General features: G+C 44.8%; 1 protein-coding gene across 1 annotated transcript in view; it reads left to right on the top strand.

Annotated features, from left to right (window-relative positions):
• Positions 1 to 1,133: 1,133 nt before the first annotated feature.
• The window catches only part of FBXO16 (F-box protein 16), a 33,991-nt gene continuing 15,596 nt past the window's right edge, over positions 1,134 to 19,528 (top strand). The window contains exons 1-5 of the mRNA XM_077811503.1: positions 1,134 to 1,229; positions 3,872 to 3,907; positions 10,424 to 10,630; positions 11,933 to 12,097; positions 12,879 to 13,111. Of these exons, the coding sequence (XP_077667629.1) occupies positions 1,134 to 1,229; positions 3,872 to 3,907; positions 10,424 to 10,630; positions 11,933 to 12,097; positions 12,879 to 13,111 (737 nt within the window). The remainder of the gene's footprint in view (positions 1,230 to 3,871; positions 3,908 to 10,423; positions 10,631 to 11,932; positions 12,098 to 12,878; positions 13,112 to 19,528) is intronic.

Below are 19,528 nucleotides of genomic sequence, written 5' to 3'. Positions count from 1 at the left end.
GCTACATCCTTGCTCAAACCAGTGTAAGTGCCCTACTACACCGACATAATAACTCCACCTCCACGAGAGGCATAGGGCTTATGTCAGTGTAGTTACAGCGACACAGTGTCATTGTGGACACTGTGGGTTACTTAGGTTGGCTGTCTTGTCAATTTCACAGCTCCATGCTAGAACCTGAAATTGACAAGAAAGCTGGGTGGATGGGGGGCTCCAGCTAGAGCCAGGCTGGGCCCACAGGGCTCCATGCCAGGCTGGGCTTCCCCCTGGGGTCCTGGCTTCCCCCCTTCCAGCAGGGCTTCTGCCCTGGGGCTCCTGGCTCCCTACACAGGAGCACAGCAGCCACCTAGCAGGGAGTGGGTAGCTGAGAGCTGGAGGGGTTGCCCCCAAGCTACCAATGGGGACCTGGGAGCCCGGCTGAGAGCTGGGAGCCTGGAATCTGGGCAAGAGCCCGTCTGGGAATGGGGATCCTCAGGGCAGCTCTTGGGCAGAGAGCGAGGAGCCCCAAGGCAATCTGGCTCCAGGGGGGAGCTATGTGTGGAGATGAGAGCCCAGGCTCTCAGCCCCTCTTAAATTGGTGGAGTTGCTCCTGGTGAGGACACGTACCACCAACGGAAAAAGGGCAGAGTGGACATGAATCACCGCAGTAATTACTGTGGTGGCTGTAAGTTGACCTAACATAGGTTGACTTAAGTTTTTAGTGTAGACATGCCCTAAGATAGATAAGTGTGATGCTGTGCATATTGTTGGATTCTGAATGGCCTGTAGGATTTCCACGGGGAAAATTTGAGCATCAAGTGTTGTGATTCTTCTTCATTCAGCTTTGCCAACTGGATTTTATTGAAAAAGGTCTTGATATTCTTTTGTGTGTCTGTAAATCTTATCATAAAAGCCTCTAAAACCATAGAATTGTCCTTTTCTATATGAAATGTTAACTTTACTTTGCAGGATTCAAGTTTATGAGGAAGAGTTTTACTTGACTCATTGCTATGCCATGGAACTTGTACATTCCTTCTTGATGAAATTCATGATTTTCACTAACAGTGCTTTAGCATCGGCAATGGGGCATCACAGAAATAATGCTGGTCTTTTATTCTAACCAGGATATTAGGGTGGCCTGCAAGCTTGCATTCCTGATGGCATTTGCACCTCCCAAAAACATGGATGGCCCCAAACTGCAAACCAAGATGAGCACATGGACACCTCTGAACCATCAGCTTATGAATGACAAGGTAAGTCCCATACAGCTGAGTCAGATATAAGCCAAATCCTGCTTCCCTTACTCATGTGAGGAGACTTTAATGCAAGTCAGTCAAGAATGATTTAGTCCCATAGTTAGAATCCATCCTATTATTTAAAGGTAGATTTTTTCTACTGCGGATGAGCCAAATCGTCAAGTCATTTATCTAATGGAAGTCACTGGGGGTCTTGCCTGAGTAAGGAATCAGTAATAACTGTTTAAAGACTTGAGGATTTGGCCCAGTAATATTAATGTATGCTGTATTGTGCATAAACTTTCAAAATAGAATTCCCTGTGTCTTTTCTTCTGTTTTCTTGCCGCTTGGGTTACTTTAAAACTACAAATGTCTTTGAATTGTTTAAGGTGCTGGACTCATATCCTGAGGGACTGAAGTCTTCAGTTGAGCCACAGAACAAGTACAGCACAGACAGGGGCAGTGCAGGCTTCACCAAATGGCCAATGTGCTTCATTTCGGACCAAAGAAGTTCGTGGTGCATGGCCGCTCTGCTGAGATTGCCACCAAGGGTGCCATATATGTTAGAAGTCTTAGGGAGGTGCTCAGTTTATGAATAAAAAGAATTTTTTTCCGAATTTCAAACCCTACAGGCTATATCTGGGGTAAGTGCAGCTGGGCTTTCACACACATCATCACCAGTAATATCCTTTCATCAGAATTTAGTTAAGAATTCCCTTGAGAACGTTCCAGAATCTAATCTGCTTCCCATACCTGTGCTGGTTCTGCAGGGCTGACAGGAGGAAAAATAGAAAAAATCTATTTCTGACCACTAAAACCAACGGATATTCCTCTCAGTACACACAGGGAGCAGTTCTGTCAAGAGATAAAGTGCCATTTTTATATAGTCATTTTTCTGATCATGTCTGCACTTTTAAAAGGGATCCGAGTGAGAAGAGAAAGGGACTTCAAGTCCTGAGGGGCAGAGTAGAAGAAGTCCTGAATGATAGAATCATAGAAATGTGGGGCCGGAAGGAACCTCAAGAGGTAAAGTAGAAAGAGACTGGAGAAGAGAAAAGAGATGCTTAGGAGGGTGACTTGTAGTAAAGAAGGCAGTGAGGGACAGGAGTGGGAGGAGATCAGAGTAAAGTTAAAGCAGAGTCATGCAAAGCCTTGAAAGAGAGGACAAGAAGCTCAAACCTGATGTGGAAGAGGAGGAGAAGCCAGGGGACAATAATACTGATTTCTAGTAATTTGTTTCCAAATGCCTGGAGTAAGCAGAGCTTCTTGGCAGATTTGGCTCAGCTGTATTCCTAAGAGTACTGAAAGCAAACACGGTATCTTTCTTTGATCAGAGGCCATTAACATTGCTTTCATTGAAATAACTCCCCAGTTTCACTTAAATTTTCCAAACGAAAACGTAGATCTTTGACTATATATCATTTTCTTGTGGCAAATGTTTTCAAAGTTGAGCCAATAAAAGGCTTACTAGAGGGCCTCTTATTTTGCCAAGTGCCTCATATTTGCCAAGTGCAAATAAAACAAAACAAACAATAACTGGAAACATGCAAAGAAAAGAAATGTCATTTTTCCACCCCTCCTGAGAGTCATTGTTAGGGTTGACAATTGGACTGTACCAAATGTCAGCACTGATATTGTCTTTCTCTGCTGGAGTCTTTCTTGCTGGCTGCTAAAACAACAACATGTTTGGAGTTTGCAATGATGAATAATATTTTCCTAGTTGTGGTTAGTAACTGTTTCAATGTGCACTTGTGAGTTGGGTGTATGAGTGTCTCCTCTTTGATCCTTATGACAGAATAGCTACTGTATTCTACATTTCCCAGTGCACTCTCCTGAGTGATGAAGGCAAGATTCTGATGCTTTCAGTCTGTGTCCTAGTGGATAAATGCCCACATCACAAAACCACCTCTACACTTGGCACTAATTGTGTTTCTGAGTGGTAGCCTCTTCAGAGGCTGTGGATGGCATGGGCCATGAAGACTGAACTCCTTTCTTACCCCTAAAGAAAGGGGTAAGAACTTAAGGTTGGAGCACAGTGGTATTGCCATGTGGGGAAGTATGAACTGCTGCTGCCCTGGCTGTAACTATCGAGGTGACAAAGACAGGTTTTGAGGTCTGTCTCACAGGAGCTTCTCGGGAGCACTGTATTCACTTAAAAAAACAAGCCCTAAATGAATAAAGGGTATAACTGTCAAATGAACCCTTCAAGGCCCTGATCAATGTGAATGGAATAGGTGGACCCGTGTGGATCCTAGTGACTTCTGTGGACTCTGTATGGGTGTAAGAATTTCCCTGAAAAGACCAGATGGCGGGATCGAGGACTCATGTTTAACAGCATATGTAGATCTTTTTTCAAGCTGGATTTTTTTCCCTGAGACATAGAATATCAGGGTTGGAAGGGATCTCAGGAGGTCATCTATTCCAAACCCCTGCTCAAAGCACGACCAATCCTCAGTTTTTGCCCCAGATCCCTAAATGGCCCCGTCAAGGATTAAACTCACAACTCTGGGTTTAGCAGGCTAATACTCAAACCACTGAGCTATCCCTCCCCCCAACTTAGCTGTGGAGGCATCTTCACTTACATTTGTCTCCTGCCAACTGAATCACCTCTGTGTGTTCTACAGTATTTTATTTGTGTCTGTGATTTTTTTTAAAAACAGGTATTTGAAGAAAGAAAATCCTTGCTTGGAAAATGGGTAAGGTTTTCTCTTTAAATGTATGTGTTGGTTTCAGAACTAATGAAGAGATGACCGGGATGTGAATTTTAAACATATTTCATATTTCAAACAATGAGACTAATTTTCAGGATGTAAGTGTCAAAAACGGACAGACTGTACTGTTGAACCTCAGGTGAAACATGAAGCGGCAAATTCATTCGTGGCATAACTTCAGTGGAGTCATGAACTTGAGAACCTGGCCTGGTATCTAGAATGATTTGTAATGGGATGGGAAGCCCAAAGAAAAGTCTTTGAAGAAGTCTTCAGTGAAGATGTCTGATGTTTAAGGCTGCGAGTTTGTCACAAAAGTCACCGATTCCATGACTTTCTGTGACCTTTGTGACTTCTGCAGTGGCCAGTACGCCTGGCTCAGGGGCAGCTCAGGCTGCCCCTGTGCCAGTTGCACCAGCTGCTGCTGGGGCAGTCTTGGGCCACTGCGCCCGCCTCCTGCATCAGCAGCAGAGTTTGGGTGTGGGAGGGGGCAGGGGTTGGGGCATGGGATGGAGTGAGGCAGGCTCTGGGCGGCGCTTATCTGGGGGGGCTCCCCGGAAGCTCAGCTCGTAGGTGGAGGCATGGCCAGGTGGCTCTGCATGCTGCCTCTGCCTCTGCCTGGCCAATGGGAGCTGCGAAGCTGGCGTTCTAGGCGGAGGCAGTGCACACAGCTGCTTGGCTAAGCCTCTGCCTAGGAGCTAAGCAAGGGGGATGTCCCTGCTTCCAGGGTGGCGTGGAGCCAGGTAGGGAGTCTGCTGGCCCCGCCAACTCCTCTCTCCCAGCACCAGCGGGGATCCTGGGCTGCATGCTCCCAGTGCCCCCAGGCCGCCCATCCGAGCACCCGTGGCACCCCTGGGCCACCTCCCCCCCCCCTCCGTATAGTCAGAGGTATATAGTAGAAGTCATGGATAGGTCACGGGCTGTGAATTTTTGTTTACTGCCCATGACCTGTCCATAACTTTTACTTAAAATACCCGTGACTAAAATGTAGCCTTACTGATGTTTAGATAGTGCTATAAAAGGCCAGGAAGCATAGGCACCGACTTCCCCTCTGCCCGGTGGGTGCTCGATCATCTCCCGCTGGCCCTGCCCCGCCCTGTCTCTTCCTGCCCCTGCATCACCCTTGTCCTACACCCATTCCACTCCTTTCCCAAAGTGCCCACCCCTGCCCTACCTCTTCTCCGCCTCCTTCCCTGAGTGCACCACGTCCCTGCGCTTCCCACTGCCTCCTTCCCGGAAAGTCCTAAGCACCACCAAACAGCTGTTAGGCGGCGGGGGGGGGGGGGGCGGGAAGCGCTGGGAGGGAGGGGGAAGAGCAGGGACACAGCATGCTTGGGGGAGGGAGAAAGAGGTGAGCAGAGGGGAGCTTGGCTGCCGGTGGGTGCAGAGCACCCGCTAATTTTTCCCCGTGGGTGCTCCAGCCCTGGAGTACTCACGGAGTCGGCGCCTATGCCAGGAAGGCTTTTTAACACTGGAAATAGATAAGTGTGATTTATCCAAGATAGTTTTATGGCCCTGTTACCTGAGTACCTCTCTGTCTTTTAATGTTATCTTCACAAGATGCTGGTGAGGCAGGGTAGTGCTATGATCCCCATTTTATAGACGTGGAACTGAGGCACAGAGAGACTAAATGAGTTGCCTCAGGTCATACAGAGTCTGTAGCAGAGAAGGTAACTGAACCGACTCCCGCCAAGTCCCACACTAACACTCTAACCACTGGAGAACACTTTCTGTCCTGTAAGGCAAAATCAAATGAATGGAACAGTTCTGGGAGAGCACCTGTAACTTTCATCCTGTGCCAGATGAACAGAAATAAATACACAAGAAAGGAGCATTCAGTGAGAATGAATTCAGCTATGTATATTTGTCATCCTCAATGGTAACTGCATGGTTGAGCTGCATTCAACAATTTTTCAAAATGTAGCTAGAAGAATAAGTGTTGGGTATGTGGCCCCATAGATATACAAGTCAAATAGAAGTATAAAAAAGATGATGATGCTTATCTCCACTGTTGTGATCCCTAATACTTGCATAATAGCACTGTTTGAATAGTGTAGCTATATAAGTTTAAAAGGTCACAGGTGTTAAAATCTTTTATGAATAAACTGGTCTGTCAAGGACTAATATTTTGTATTTAAGTTCATTGTGACTGTTCACAATTACAGGAAACGTGCCTGGTGTAGCTATTTGGCACATGTATGTTTAGATAATAAAGAATGTGCTCCAGTTTCACACATGTATGTTTAGATAATAAAGAATGTGCTCCAGTTTCAGGAAATAAAATAATTAAGTGCTGATTGTACAAAAATACTTGTTTGCACCAGAGCTCAACAACTGCCAAACAAAAAAAATGAACCTTGAAAATTGCAGTTTCTGTTTTAAAATGTTCCCAGAAAATCTGAAAGGAAAAGTACAAATGGTTTAGCACGTATGTTAGTAGCCACGGGCTGTAAAAGTAAAAAAACTAAAACCCCCTTCTCCCAAAATGCAATGCAATCTTCTGAAAGCAAGGGGGATGTCCCTGTACGTCAGTAACTTTGCTTATATGCTTAGTTCCTTTGGTCTTGATTCTGCATTGCCTTGCACCTTTGAACAATATTTACACCTATGAAAAGTGCGTGTAAAACACACAATCGTAGGCTACCCCCTGCTCTGCTCATGGCATAAGGACATGTGGGAGGCGTGGCTGGAGCACTTTGGGTTTGGGAGAAGACATGGGCTCTGATTATTCCATGCTGCTGGACAGCTCCATTGTAAGTATGGATAGCACAGCAGTAGTCCCCAGCCACCTCCAGAATTCAAAAAGCCACTTTTGTCCCCCTCTCAAGGTACGTCTACACTGCAATTAAAAGCAAATATCTCCAATGGCTGGTGATGGGAGAGTAGATGGGGAGGGTTCTGAATTACCAGAAAATAATTCTGTCATGTCAGGCTGGGGGGGTCTTGCCCACATGCTCAGGGTCTAACTGATTGCCATATTTGCGGGTTTGGGAAGGAATTTTCCTCCAGATCAGACTGGCAGAGACCCTGGGGTTTTTTTGCCTTTATCGGCAGCACGAGGCACAGGTCACTTGCAGGTTTAAACTAGTGTAAATGGTGTATTCTCTGTAATTTTGAAGTCTTTAAATCATGATTTAAGGACTTCAGTAACTCAATCAGAGGTTAGGGGTCTATTACAGGAGTGAGCAGGTAGGTTCTGTGGCCTGCAATGTGCAGTTTAGACTAGATGATCACAATGGTCCCTTCTGGCCTTAAAGTCTATGAGTCTTTACAGTGGGGTTGACTGGGGGTGATGAGAGAGTTTGTCTCTGCTAGAATGTTTCACAGTGGCTGGAGAATCCAGTCCTAGGTTTGAGTGTGTGATTCTAACTCAGTGATACTCAGACCTCAGTGGTTCAGGAACCAAATCAGCAATCAGCATTCCCTAAGAGAGCGGCAGTAGTGTGAATTCATTGTTTCATTTACACACACACACACACACCACACACACACTCGCTCATAGATTATTCTCACAGCAAAATGACTGACCAAGAATTCTACAACTGGTTAATAACATACCAAAAGCATCCTGATTGGTTAGTGACTTAGACTGATTAATAACTAAACCACATAGTGTTTTAATATCATGTGCTGCAAAGAGCCACTTGTGGCTCCTGAGCCTCCGTCTGAGTATCATTGTTCTAACTCCTGTGAGCTAGTGAGCATGAGATCATGTCTGCCTCTAATGGTTAGCCTGAGGAACTGTAACAGCTTGCTACTTGAAAGGAGCTCTCCTTCAGCTCAAGTAGGAGAGAGAGAAAGAGAGAGAGACCCTTCTGTTTCAGTCCTAAAGGTCCTCTTTGGTGCTATCGCTATTGACATGCTGTGGTGTTGGATATGTGCAGAATGACAGGCAGAGAGCCGTACGTTCACTAGTGCAGCATCCAAAATAATTTTAGATCACATAGTCCTTGTGGGAGTCCTTGGTCTCAAGTGCTCCGAAGAAGACACAAAAAAGGGGGAAAATTTTTAGCAGCAGAGCAATAGAGAAGGTGCAGCACCTCGCAGAGATAAATCCAGTTAAACTGGTTGGATTAATGTAATCAAATGCAAGAGGAGGAGCTGTAGTGAAAGGTAAACAAAGGTAAGGGTTGTGTCATTCTTGTACTGTTAATACTGGAAAAAAAGAGACAAATTATGCATGCTTAACTGCTTTGCTGCTGCTGAATATATCACCTTGGGAAAGCCTGTGCTGCTGACCATATTGCATTAATTTCAGGAGAGTATCCATCTAAAATGCAAGTGCAGAAGTCTGCTGGCAAATCCATCAACAAAGCAGTTAGAACAGCTGGGGATACTGAAGTTATACTTTATTCCAAAAATTATGAGAGAACATGAAGAGTGAATTAGGAGCAAACTTCCTGATCCATTAAAGAATTAGCTAAATTTGTTCTGATCACTTCAAATCAAGCTGCTGGTGTGGAAGACAGTAAACTAGTTAGCTCTTTGTCTCTATTAGTTATGGGAATTGGCATTGATTGGCAGTTTTATCATCTCAGCGGACATGTTTTTATAGGAGCAAATTGTGAGGTCCCTCTTCAGTTTTTACTTAGTACTCTGGCAAAATCTCACTAGAGTTAAAGGTGATATGCAAAGCGGGGGAAATGGGTTGGTTACCTGCTTTGCTTCTTTATGATGAATAAAAAAGACTTAAAGTTTGGGAACTTTTTCTGCTTGTTTCGTACCTTATTTTGGAGCTCTCAGGAATGCCAGTTCTGTCCTTTTCTAATTTTACTGGAGGACTTGTTGGAGATCTTAGAGATGTGTTTGTGAGAAGGAGTAGGCTGATTGAATCTTTAACAAAGGCATCTTTTCTGCCCACTGATTCTCACATAAGTGAATTAAATAAATCTTAAAAACAATCAAACAGTTTTAAACAGTCTGAAAATAAATTGTTTTCTTTCTAAATTAATCAGGTTTCATCTGCATGTGTTGCTATTATCATAATCCCACCAGTTCTCCAGGTATCCATGGAATCTTCCAAGAAAAACAGGGTAGAAGAGATCTGAATTTCTAATATAAAAATCCAGCTGAAAAAAACAGTAAGTTAAGTCTTTCTTATCCATCACAAAGAAACGAAAAAGGGAACAAACCTATTATTTATTTCTTTGGAGATCATCTTTAAGTGAGAACTTCAGATTCCCATTGAAGTTAAGTAAACGAAGTAAAGACCTCAGGATCTGGCCAATAGAGAATATGTCCTCAGTGCTGGAAAGGTTTAAGAACATAATAGGGCAAGCAGTACCCCAAAGAGAACTCGGAGAGCTTCATTCTCAGTGAGCTGATTTGGATAACAGGTGTTGTTTCTGCTGATAGGGAGCAGGATTGAGTAGAAATCAGTTTAAAATCTGGTAAGAAGCATTTCAGCCCTAGAATACCGTCTTTAAATGCTGCATTTCTAATGATCACAAGCTCCCATGGGATTCCCACTGGTCACAACTGTTTGTGGAATGGTCGTCTTACATGTTTTCTAACTTTTGGCACTTTTTGCTCTGTCCTTTTGTATGGGATGGGGCTGACCTTGAATTTTCTGACACAAAGTGCAAGGATTGCCTGTGACTGAGTCAGTCCCAGCAGGAAGTTCCTGCTGTGCTCTCCCTTTCCATCTTTTTCTTTTTGTAAGCAGTAAAAGATACTTCACTGCTGCCGCTGCACTCACCCTGTCTACACATCCCTAGCCCAGTTCTGCTTACGGACCGTCTCACTGTACCACTCTCTGTACCAATGAATTTGTGATAGCTTGATTACCCAAATGTGCTCTTCTTTCCACAGGTAAGGCCAGAACTTTTTAACCCTCTCCGTACACATCTGTCACGAGCATGTTGTCTGGGAGGTGCTAAGGAGAGGCAGGATGGAAGTTAGGGTGCTAGCTGGAGATGTGGCTTCAAGTCCCTGCTCCCCCACAGAATTTCTATGTGACCAGGATCCTCAAAGGTATTTAGGCACCGAACTCCCATTGATTTCAGTGGAAGTTAGGAGCCTGACTACCTTTGAGGATCTGGGCCTTAGTCTCTCTATGCTTCATTCCCCCGTAAGTAAAATGGGCATAATAGTATTTCTCTACTGCACAGAGGTGTCCTGAGGATAAATGCATTACAAATTATGAGGCTCTCAGATACTACAGTAATGGGGGCCAGATAGATATACAGAAAGTAGCAGTGAACTTATTCTCATTTAAGCACTGAATGTTTTTACTTCCATGAATAGTCCAATTGAAGTCAACACCCAGGACCACTGATGGGAATAAAGAACCTTACACACACAAGTATTTCCAGTTTTGTGTCCTGGAAGATGGATCTTTAAAGATGTTAAGTCACATGCAGTTTCTTTTAATTTAGCCTTTACATTTGTCTGGGATTTCCACATCCTTTGCCCTGGAATGATTTACCCGAAGCGATGAATATTAATCTTATTTTTAAAAAGCTGTATCTCTGGTGCCACAAACCCTGCATTTCCCTTTTTCAGTTTGACAAGTGGACAGATGGTCAGAGGCGAAGGATCCTGACAGATTTGTTTGACCGCTGCTCCCTGTCGCAGCAGAAATTCTGTTCTCAGCAGTTGCAGGACCGAGTTCCAGTTGAAGCCCTGGATTTCACCACAAAGCTTCCCAGAGTGTTGTCTTTATACATTTTTTCTTTCCTGGACCCCAGGAGTCTCTGCCGATGTGCACAGGTAAAAAGCAGCACGTATCTGGAATGTAAAAGCTACTTTTCAAGTTAGTTGAGACTTGAGAGGACCTGTAAGGAAGCACCTAATTTTTACAATATACTTGTGTCAGCGGCCTTCATAACAGTGCAAGAGACTCTTTCTAAGTGCCAATGTAGAGGGAATTATTTGGCCATATAATCTAGTGTGCAGAATTGTAGCAAGATCATGGAGGAATGGGCTAGATGATCTCTATTTCATGCTGGGATTTAAGACAGTGTAAACATTGTGGCCAAGATTTTCAGAAGTGACGAGTGATTTTTGGTGCCTCCATTTTCAGGAGCCCAACTTGTGGCACTTTAAAGGGGCTGATTTTTTTCAAAGGTGAGGGCGTGGCACTTTCTGAAAGTCAAGCCCTTTAAGGCACCTGAAGTTGGGCACCCAAAATCAGTAGCTGCTTTTGAAAATCTTGGCCTTTTGTCATTAAAAAGCTACTGTATAAAATGCTTTAAAAATCCTTTGAAATGCATGTATTGTGCTCTGTGCTGTCTTTGGGGGAGCAGAAATGCTCAAGGTGGAGCTTCTGAATAAGACGCTCAGGGCCAGGGTCTACGTTGTCCATGCACAGCCAGGAGAATGATAGTTTTGGAAATGACTTACCCAGAAAGGAGGGCCTCAGCAGTGTCCGTGGATAGGTACTTTTACAAATATGAGTAAATGAGTTAATAGTGCATGTAGCCGTAGGCTTGAAGACATGCCATGTGCAAAGTAAATGCCTGGGGAGATATATAGCGGCACACAGCCCTGGTGCAAAACCTTCAGAATTGGCCAGTCTGACTTGGGGGTCTTGTTTTTTTAAAATAGAAAATAATGAAGGATTTGTTCAGGCTGGAGTCTGTTCACGTGGTGGCGACGCGGGATGTTTTCTTAGGCAAATTGGTACCTTCCCTACTGGCCTGTAATCTCTGAGGCAGTGTGAAGGTCACCCTGGTGCAGAGGGTCAGCCAGCGTAAGGCCTCTGCCTGATGTAAATGCCACTTACATTCCACTAACAGGGCCCTGTGTCTCATGCGCGCCTCTGCATGCATCAGGCACATGGACCACATCCGTGGGGCTTAACTGGGATTTAAGCGGTGTCTGGGGCTGGCCTTCTGCATAGGGGTGAATTACATCCCCAGTAAGCAGTTCCTGCCCATTTAAATTAAATGCATTGCTGGGTTCCAAGACCTGTGATCTACTCTTGCAAGTGGTTGACATGGTGAGGCTTGCAGTCTGCTTTATGTTACATGAGAGTGTAAGCTGAAATAGCTACGCCTTTGGCATTCACAGGTGAGCTGGCACTGGAAATATTTGACAGAGCTGGATCAGCTCTGGATGCTTAAGTGCCTGCGTTTTGGCTGGTACATCAACTTCTCTCCAACCCCCTTTGAGCAGGGAATCTGGAAGAAACACTACATTGAGATGGTGAAAGAACTTCATGTGACAAGGCCCAAGGTACCTCTGTCATTTTGGAAGACATGGAATGGTAGCAGAGAACATCTGAGCATCAGGGTTGCTTCTTTTGGTTTGCCTCTCACTGGACAGTATCACACCCTTCAAACCCGAAGAGGATTTGCTACTTAAAATTACTGCTTGGTGCTCGATATCCTGCATTATCATGCAATATGCTGCTCCTCTCTCTCATCCTCGTGGGGAGGCGAGTCAAGCTCTTACTAGCAATGAGGGAAGATCTGTCCCATTGACTCCCATCCCCGATGCCTCCCCCTGCTCCCCTCCACCTGCTCTTTGGGGTAATGTTGTGAAGATTCCCTCTCCTGCACTTTAGGTTCTGCGCCCCTCCCCCAATACTCTCCTCCCCTTCCCCACCCTGATTTGGGTCTCCCCACAGCAGAGGAAGAGAGAAGAGATCCAAGCATCACCCCCCTCCCCATCAGCTAAGCTCTTGGGAGCAGGGCAGTGATTTGAATTACATTCCTTCCAAGACTTTATAGGAGACTGGAGTGGGGGAAAAACAAAATGTGTGTACATTAGCGTGCTCTTTGGGTGTGGAGATGGTAACTCTCTCTCTCTGTCCCCAGATGCTAACGGTCATTAAATACCATTAGACAGCACCCTCGTATCCCTCCCCCAAAGCTGGCAGATCTGTCAGCTGGGAGGCCGCGCATTCCCCGATAATAATTTCTTTATTTTGAGATTCATTGCTAACGATGCCCAAAGGGTGGGAATGCGGCTGGGTGCTGAGGTTTATTTCCCCCATCTGTCTCTCTCCCATTAGACCCCTCCAAAAGATGAATTTGTGGTCATCGATGTCCAGCCAATAGCAAGAGATGTCCCCGAGACAAAACTATCCCTTTCCTCGGTTCTCCGATCAGCATCCGTGCTAGGAAAGAGGACAGACAAGGAGAAAAAAGAGCTCCCACCATGGCGGTCCTCGGATAAACATCCCACTGACATTGTCCGATTCAACTACCTAGACAACTACGATCCAATGGAGCAAGTGAGGCAGGCGTAAGAAGCTCCCGTCCTTCCTTTCTACATTTTCTTTGGCACGGTAAAGGTAGCTGGCACTAGTAAGAAGGAGGAGGCTGTTGGTGTATGCTCAGGGGCATTTCTGAATAATGCAGCAAGGTTTAAGGGATTATGCAGCTCTCCCACTAACAGAGAAAAATGAACATGCTGCTAGGAAGCTAATAAACACATAATCGATGTGGGACCGTGATGGCTCAAAAGAGCTTTACATGCATATACACCTCTACCCCGACATAACGCGGTCGTCGGGAGCCAAAAAATCGTACTGTGCTGTAGGTGAAACCGCATTCTATCGAACTTGCTTTGGCCGCGAGCATTTCCGTTATTAATAGTCACTTCCCCCCTCCTGGCTGACCCCTCAGAACCCCCGACCCATCCAATCCCCCCCGCCCCGCTCCTTGTCCCCTGACTGCCCCCTCCAGAGACTCCCCCCATCCCTAGTCACCCCCAGGACCCCACCCCTACCCATCCCCCCTGTCCCCTGACTGCCCCAACCCCTCTCCGCACCCCGGCCCCCTGACAGGCCCCCTGTGACTCCCATGCCCTATCCAATGCCCCTGTTCCCTGTCCCGTGACCGCCCTGTCCCCAGAACCTCCAAACCATACAAGCCCCCCTGCTCCCTCTCCCCTGACCGCCCCCCAAGACCCTCTGCCCCTTATCCAACCCCTTGGCCCCCGCCCGGCACCCTTAACACACCGCTCAGAGCAGCATGTCGGAGCCAAACACACTGACACGCCGGAATGCGCAGCCCCGCCCCCCAGAGCGCTGCTTTACCGTGTTATATCCAAATTCGTGTTATATTGGGTCACATTATATTGGGGTAGGGTGTATCTAAAAAAGAACAAATAGCACCTGCAGTTACACCGGCTAGGATAGGCTTACAGGAGCAATCAGTCCTCATGCTTCAGGGCATTATCTGGTCACCTGCTGGGGTCAGAAAGACACTTTCCCCCATGGTATAATAACACAGCAGAGTGCATTAGGGCAGTTTCATGATTTCTTCTGACACATCTAGCAGTGGCTATTATTGGAGAAAGAATAATGGCTCAGCTGGACCATTGGACTGTCCTTGTGCAGCGGTTCCTGGGAAAAGAGGCTCATGAGTGTCTTGAATCCCACTCAGCTATGCATCTAGGGAGAAATTCATCCTTCTGCAGTGGGGCAACAAAAGTCCTATAAACCAGGTAAGTCCCAATTAAGCCCTCAAGGTTAACTGACCTTGTGTTGGCCCTCTGCAGTGGTGAATTTCACCCTAGGTGCATAGCCACTGTGAGTTTCAGTCCTACCTAGTACCCATATGGGCTAATGCTAATGTACTTGCCTTGGTTCTTTTTGAAAATAGTTATGCTGGATGGACCCATTACGCCTCCTGGACATTTCAAAAATTCCCCATCTCCTAGTGAAATCCCATTATAGATCATTATCTTTCATCTGCATCACCTCGTCCTAGGGTGGTTTCGGCATTCAACTTCACCCTCTTTCTTTTGCATCTTTTAAAAGCTCGGTCCCATTCTCCTTGGTAGAATTGACTGAAGACTTTATTAACCTCCTTTAACTGAGATACTTGTCCTTAAAGATGGGTATTATTATTTTCTATTTGTGGTAGTAAATATTTATACTATGGTAGGATTTATACTGTTCATTCTGCATCAGGACTACATTATACTAGGTACTATACAAAATCAAGAGCCAGTCTTGCTTTGATGGGTTTACAATCTAAAGACACAACTAGGCTAAGGGATGTGTCTACAACATTCAAACAGATGGAGTAGGTTCTGAGTCACTAATGGTGCAATAAGTATAGGGAGTATTTTTCTACTTCCTGAGCAGGGTTTGAACCTGTGAACCATTTGTGCTACTGAGAACATTTTTGTGTGTAATATTCTACCAAGCCTAGCTGTAATTACAGGGGATTATTTCAAGGAGAGAAATTAATTCCATGAGATTTGTTTCACTTAAGCTGCAAATAATTGCTACCATGTGGTCTTCTCCATAATGCCTGTTCTGGTTACGCAGTAGCACAGGTGTGCTGGTTTAGGTATCAATGTGACTTTTCACTTGAATAACCCATATTTAGGTATTTCTTTTCCTTGGATCAATCACTGTCAGAATCCACTGCTGCAGTCCTTTCTCTGAGCTACTCACCCTTGAGGCTGTATATTGTGCTCAGGAAGACTGGCTGAGACTCTGTTGGGCAATTCTGTTCCCTGATCAGTCAAGGAAATTATTGTGGAAACAAACCAGGCCCTCCCGCAGGGTCGAAGTTGCTTACTATTATTTATTGTTTGTATTAGCATAGCACTAGGAGCCCTGGGCATGGACCAGGACCCCACTGCATCAGGCACTGTACAAACACAGAACAAAAAGTCAGTTCCTGCCCCCAAAGAGCTTGCAATGCAAGTACAAGGACAACAGATGGATACAGACTTCTTACCTAGCTTCTTATCACTCAAGGCCAATTATCCTAGGAAGTGAGACACCAGCACCGGGTACTGTCACTGGGTAAACCCTCTATTTTTAAACTCCATGTGGTCATGTCAGCAGCATGCAACTGTCATTTGTCAGCAGCGTGGTTTGGTCCTGGAAGGCAGGGGATAGGGGGTAGGTGCTGTGGGGGAGGTCTAGGTCATATCTGCAAATGAATGAAGCCCTTGCTCTGCCCCTGTGTAACTTCTGTTTCTACATATGATTATGGTTAATATTGCTCCATAAGTGTGTATTCTGTCGCATAGTAGGAGAGCAAACTAAGCCACAAGTCTCAAACTCCCAGGCTGTTTTATCCATTGATCTGGCCTCCTGTCTTTTTAAGATGTAAAAAAAGAAAATGTTTCTAGTCTTTACAGTTTGAAAGAAAACTTTCTAACCATGACCCAATTCTGTGCTGTCCTCCTTAGTCCGCAGACAGATTGAAGCAAAAGTTCTTGATGAATGGGAGTAGTTCCCACATCTCTCATCATAGGGCGTTTTAATTCAGCAACCTGTTGCCATTTAAATGGTAACATTGTAACCAATTTCACTGCGACTCTTTGTAGCAGAAACATTCAACTAATCCGCTCCTTCCCCATCAGTGTCCCGGAGGGCACAGCTATTAATGGCGGAGTCCTGCTGGGCTTCCATTTCTCTACTCGATTCTCAGTCACTGAGCCCAAGTAAGACAGGGGGAAGAGAAAAGCTGCTTTCTGGGGAGCGCTTCTTGCTTTCTGCTCAGTAGGGCACAACTCTGTATAAAAACAAATGGACTGATGGGGAGAACTGGTTGGAGTGCAGTCACCAAAGAGACAGGGCTTAAAGGGGCTTCATGAAAGAGAGGGGTGATAGAATTTGAGCATGTTAAATGAGAGGCATTGGGACATGTGGGGTGGGGTGGAAGATGGTGCAAAGTCATGTGGGAGTGAAGGAGACAGAGGGAGAAGTGAGGAAGAGTGGGAAGAGAGACAAAACAAAAGCAGTTGAGTTATGGATTTCCTGGAAGGTATTATCAAAACTCCTTGGTGGAGTTATAGCTGTGATTTATACTGTTGCTTATCTGTCTGTGTAATCTGTCATCATCATGGTATCTCTCAGGTTCTTCTTTCTGTGTCCTGTTTTCTACATGAATCTTCCAGGTAGTCTTTCACTTAGGTACAAATGAGAGCAGATATTAGTGAGGGTGGCTTTGTCTATTCTAGGTCATTAAGGAATGTTGCAAAGATGAAATGATACATTTTCATAGGAGACTTGGAACCGAGTCAGCAAGCTGGCCAAGATCTCTCTATGTTCTGACTGGGAAGGAACAGGAAAGTTTCTTTAATCCATTTGCACAGTTCTGCTGGAAGTCATCTGGTGTTGTGCAGCTTGTTGCCAATAAATCAACAGTTTTCTCTCCCATTTTATCATGGATAAAGAATTCAGATTCCAGTGCAGTGTTGGAATCCTGCCACATCTGTGTCCCAGCGACTCAGGAAGGAGTCCTGCTACTTCTCATGATGGCAGGTCAGCTAAAATGAAGGCTGGCCCCCTCATTCTGCCCTCTGGAAGCCAACACTAACTCGATAATTTGTGGACACAGGCAGGTTCTAAAAAACAGTTGGATGTTTTGCCGGAGCATTTAACCAACAAGAAAATAATTACTTGAAGTAATTGTTCTGTGAACAGCCTAGGCCCAACTCCTGACGGAATAGGGCTCACTCTAGTGTAAAGGGAACTCCATTGCACTAGACCTATTAATCGTGACATCACACCCTGTCACTCAGATCTCTCTACAGCTAGCCCAGCACTCATCATTTGCTACCTGTTGTCGTGGGCTGTGCAAATTAAACCATGTTTAGACAGACAGATGGATAAATTCTGAGTACAAGACTGGGATTCATGAATTCCTGAGTTCTTATGCTGGCTCTGATTCTGGCTCTGCAGCCTTGGGCATGTCACTTATCCTCTTATTGAGACACTCCGATGCCAGAGTGATGCACTGGATATTGGAAATAGGTGTTGTGAGGATTAATGTTTGTACTTTTGAAGGTGAAACATTTTGAACTATTATTATCACAAACCCTGGGTGTAATGGGCTGTCACGGTTTCATTTCTTCATAAATCCTTTTATTTTTTTAAACAACATATTTTAAATTAATAGGCTCATATGGGTGTTGTCACTACCCTCTACTGGATGGAATCAGAACTGCCCAACCATGGCCCAATACTTTTAACAGCTAGTTAAGAGTCTTCTTTGGCTCAGGTGGTAGGAGCCTATGCTTTTGGACCAGGAGAACCTGAGTGCTGTTTAAAGCTGACTAAATTCTTCACAATGCATAATGTATTCAATGGATTTTACCTCTTTGCTGTCTGTAAATTGTCTGCAAACAGTTTGATTTTCTTAATTTGGTATTTAAAATCATGTGCCTAATAAATTCTGTGAATGGGTCTTGGTCTTCAGATTGTCTGTGAGCAATTCCTTGTGAATATGCAATATCTGAACCGGATTAGTTGGTTTTGAAGGATCTGTAAGTCACATGGTATGTTTCGGTTCCTGTTTGGATGAGTGCAACTCTTAAAATCAGGTTTCTGGCATGAAGTCATATGATTTTGAATTCAAAATGTGCTTTTTAGTCTTTTATTTGTTCATAAGATGAGATCTGATGGTGATGTGTGTGGTATAAGAATCTGGACAGAATAGGAAACCATAGCCTCTAAATCTGCTGTTTCTAGGAAAAATTCTGTCTGTGAAATTAATCACTAGACTACTTGCAGATACGGAGCACAAAAGGAGAATCAGTGCAGTCAAAGCAAATTTGTTGAAGAACCCACACGAATATTTGCAGAAAATTGTTTGCAGTATTCGTGTGACTCTAGTTGTGTTCTTGCTGTTGGTGAGAAGTTCCAAGTAGTCATGGGGTACAGCATACTGACTGCTCTGAAGTCCTAGGAAGCCAGGCTTGGTACAATCATGTAGGGAAATTCTGTGGACCAGACTCAATATTCCTTCATCCAGCTTCCAGAGTGTGGGAAATTCCCATCCTGCCAATTGATTATATTAGCTTTTATAACAGCTCCATGTAGATACACACAGAAGAAGATTTATCTGGTTGTATAAACAAAGACTCATAGGAGAATGTGACAGACTAGGGCCCCGTCTATACGACAAGCGACATTGATTTGAAAACACACCTTTAGTTAAGCCAATTTAGTTAAACTGGTGCACACCCCATTTATTTGTACTGATTTAGCTGAAGTTGGTAAGGAATCGACTCATGCTAACTTGATATAAGCCAGGTTTAAATTGATTTTGAGTGTTCACGCAGGGGTTTGTATCAGTTTAACTAATCAGTGTGAAAACACACCTTTAGTTAAATCAGTACAGCTTGGAACGTAGGCAAGGGCTAGAAGCCAGCTTAGTTTTATGGGGCTGGTTCTCCACTGCCTTGCCAGTATATTTGGTACCCACTTTACACAGGTGGGTGTCACTGCATGAGGTACCAGGGAGTGGACAGTCAGGCCTGTGTAGTTAAGATGGCCTGTACATTAAATGTGTGCAGTATCACAGCCCACATTTCAAAAGCATCTTTTGTTTTTGCCTTCTGGTAAATGACTGACACTTCATTTCACACAGAGAGGGGCAGGGAGAGAGGTGTGACAATTACAGGACAATACAACTTTATTTTGTATCTTTAATACAAACTGTGTCCCAAAATGCTTTAAAGAGTTACATTATAGTAATGGAAGAGAGCAGCTTACAGGTTTGGACAGGGCAAGGGAGAAAACAGGAGAGTGGATGAGCCAAGGAGATACAGGAAGACTGTTACAGATGGTGAGAGCTGCAGAGAAGAAAGCCCTCAAGCCTACATTGCATGAGAAGGGATTGGGGAGAAAGATGATATTGCTAGCAAAGGAAGCCTGAACTAGGTCTGGGTTATCTCTCAAGT

The sequence above is a fragment of the Eretmochelys imbricata genome, chromosome 3, assembly GCF_965152235.1.
Source record: "Eretmochelys imbricata isolate rEreImb1 chromosome 3, rEreImb1.hap1, whole genome shotgun sequence".
Lineage (NCBI taxonomy): Eukaryota > Metazoa > Chordata > Testudines > Cheloniidae > Eretmochelys > Eretmochelys imbricata.
Note: the sequence above shows the minus strand (reverse complement) of the source record. Positions and strands in the feature narration are given on the sequence as shown.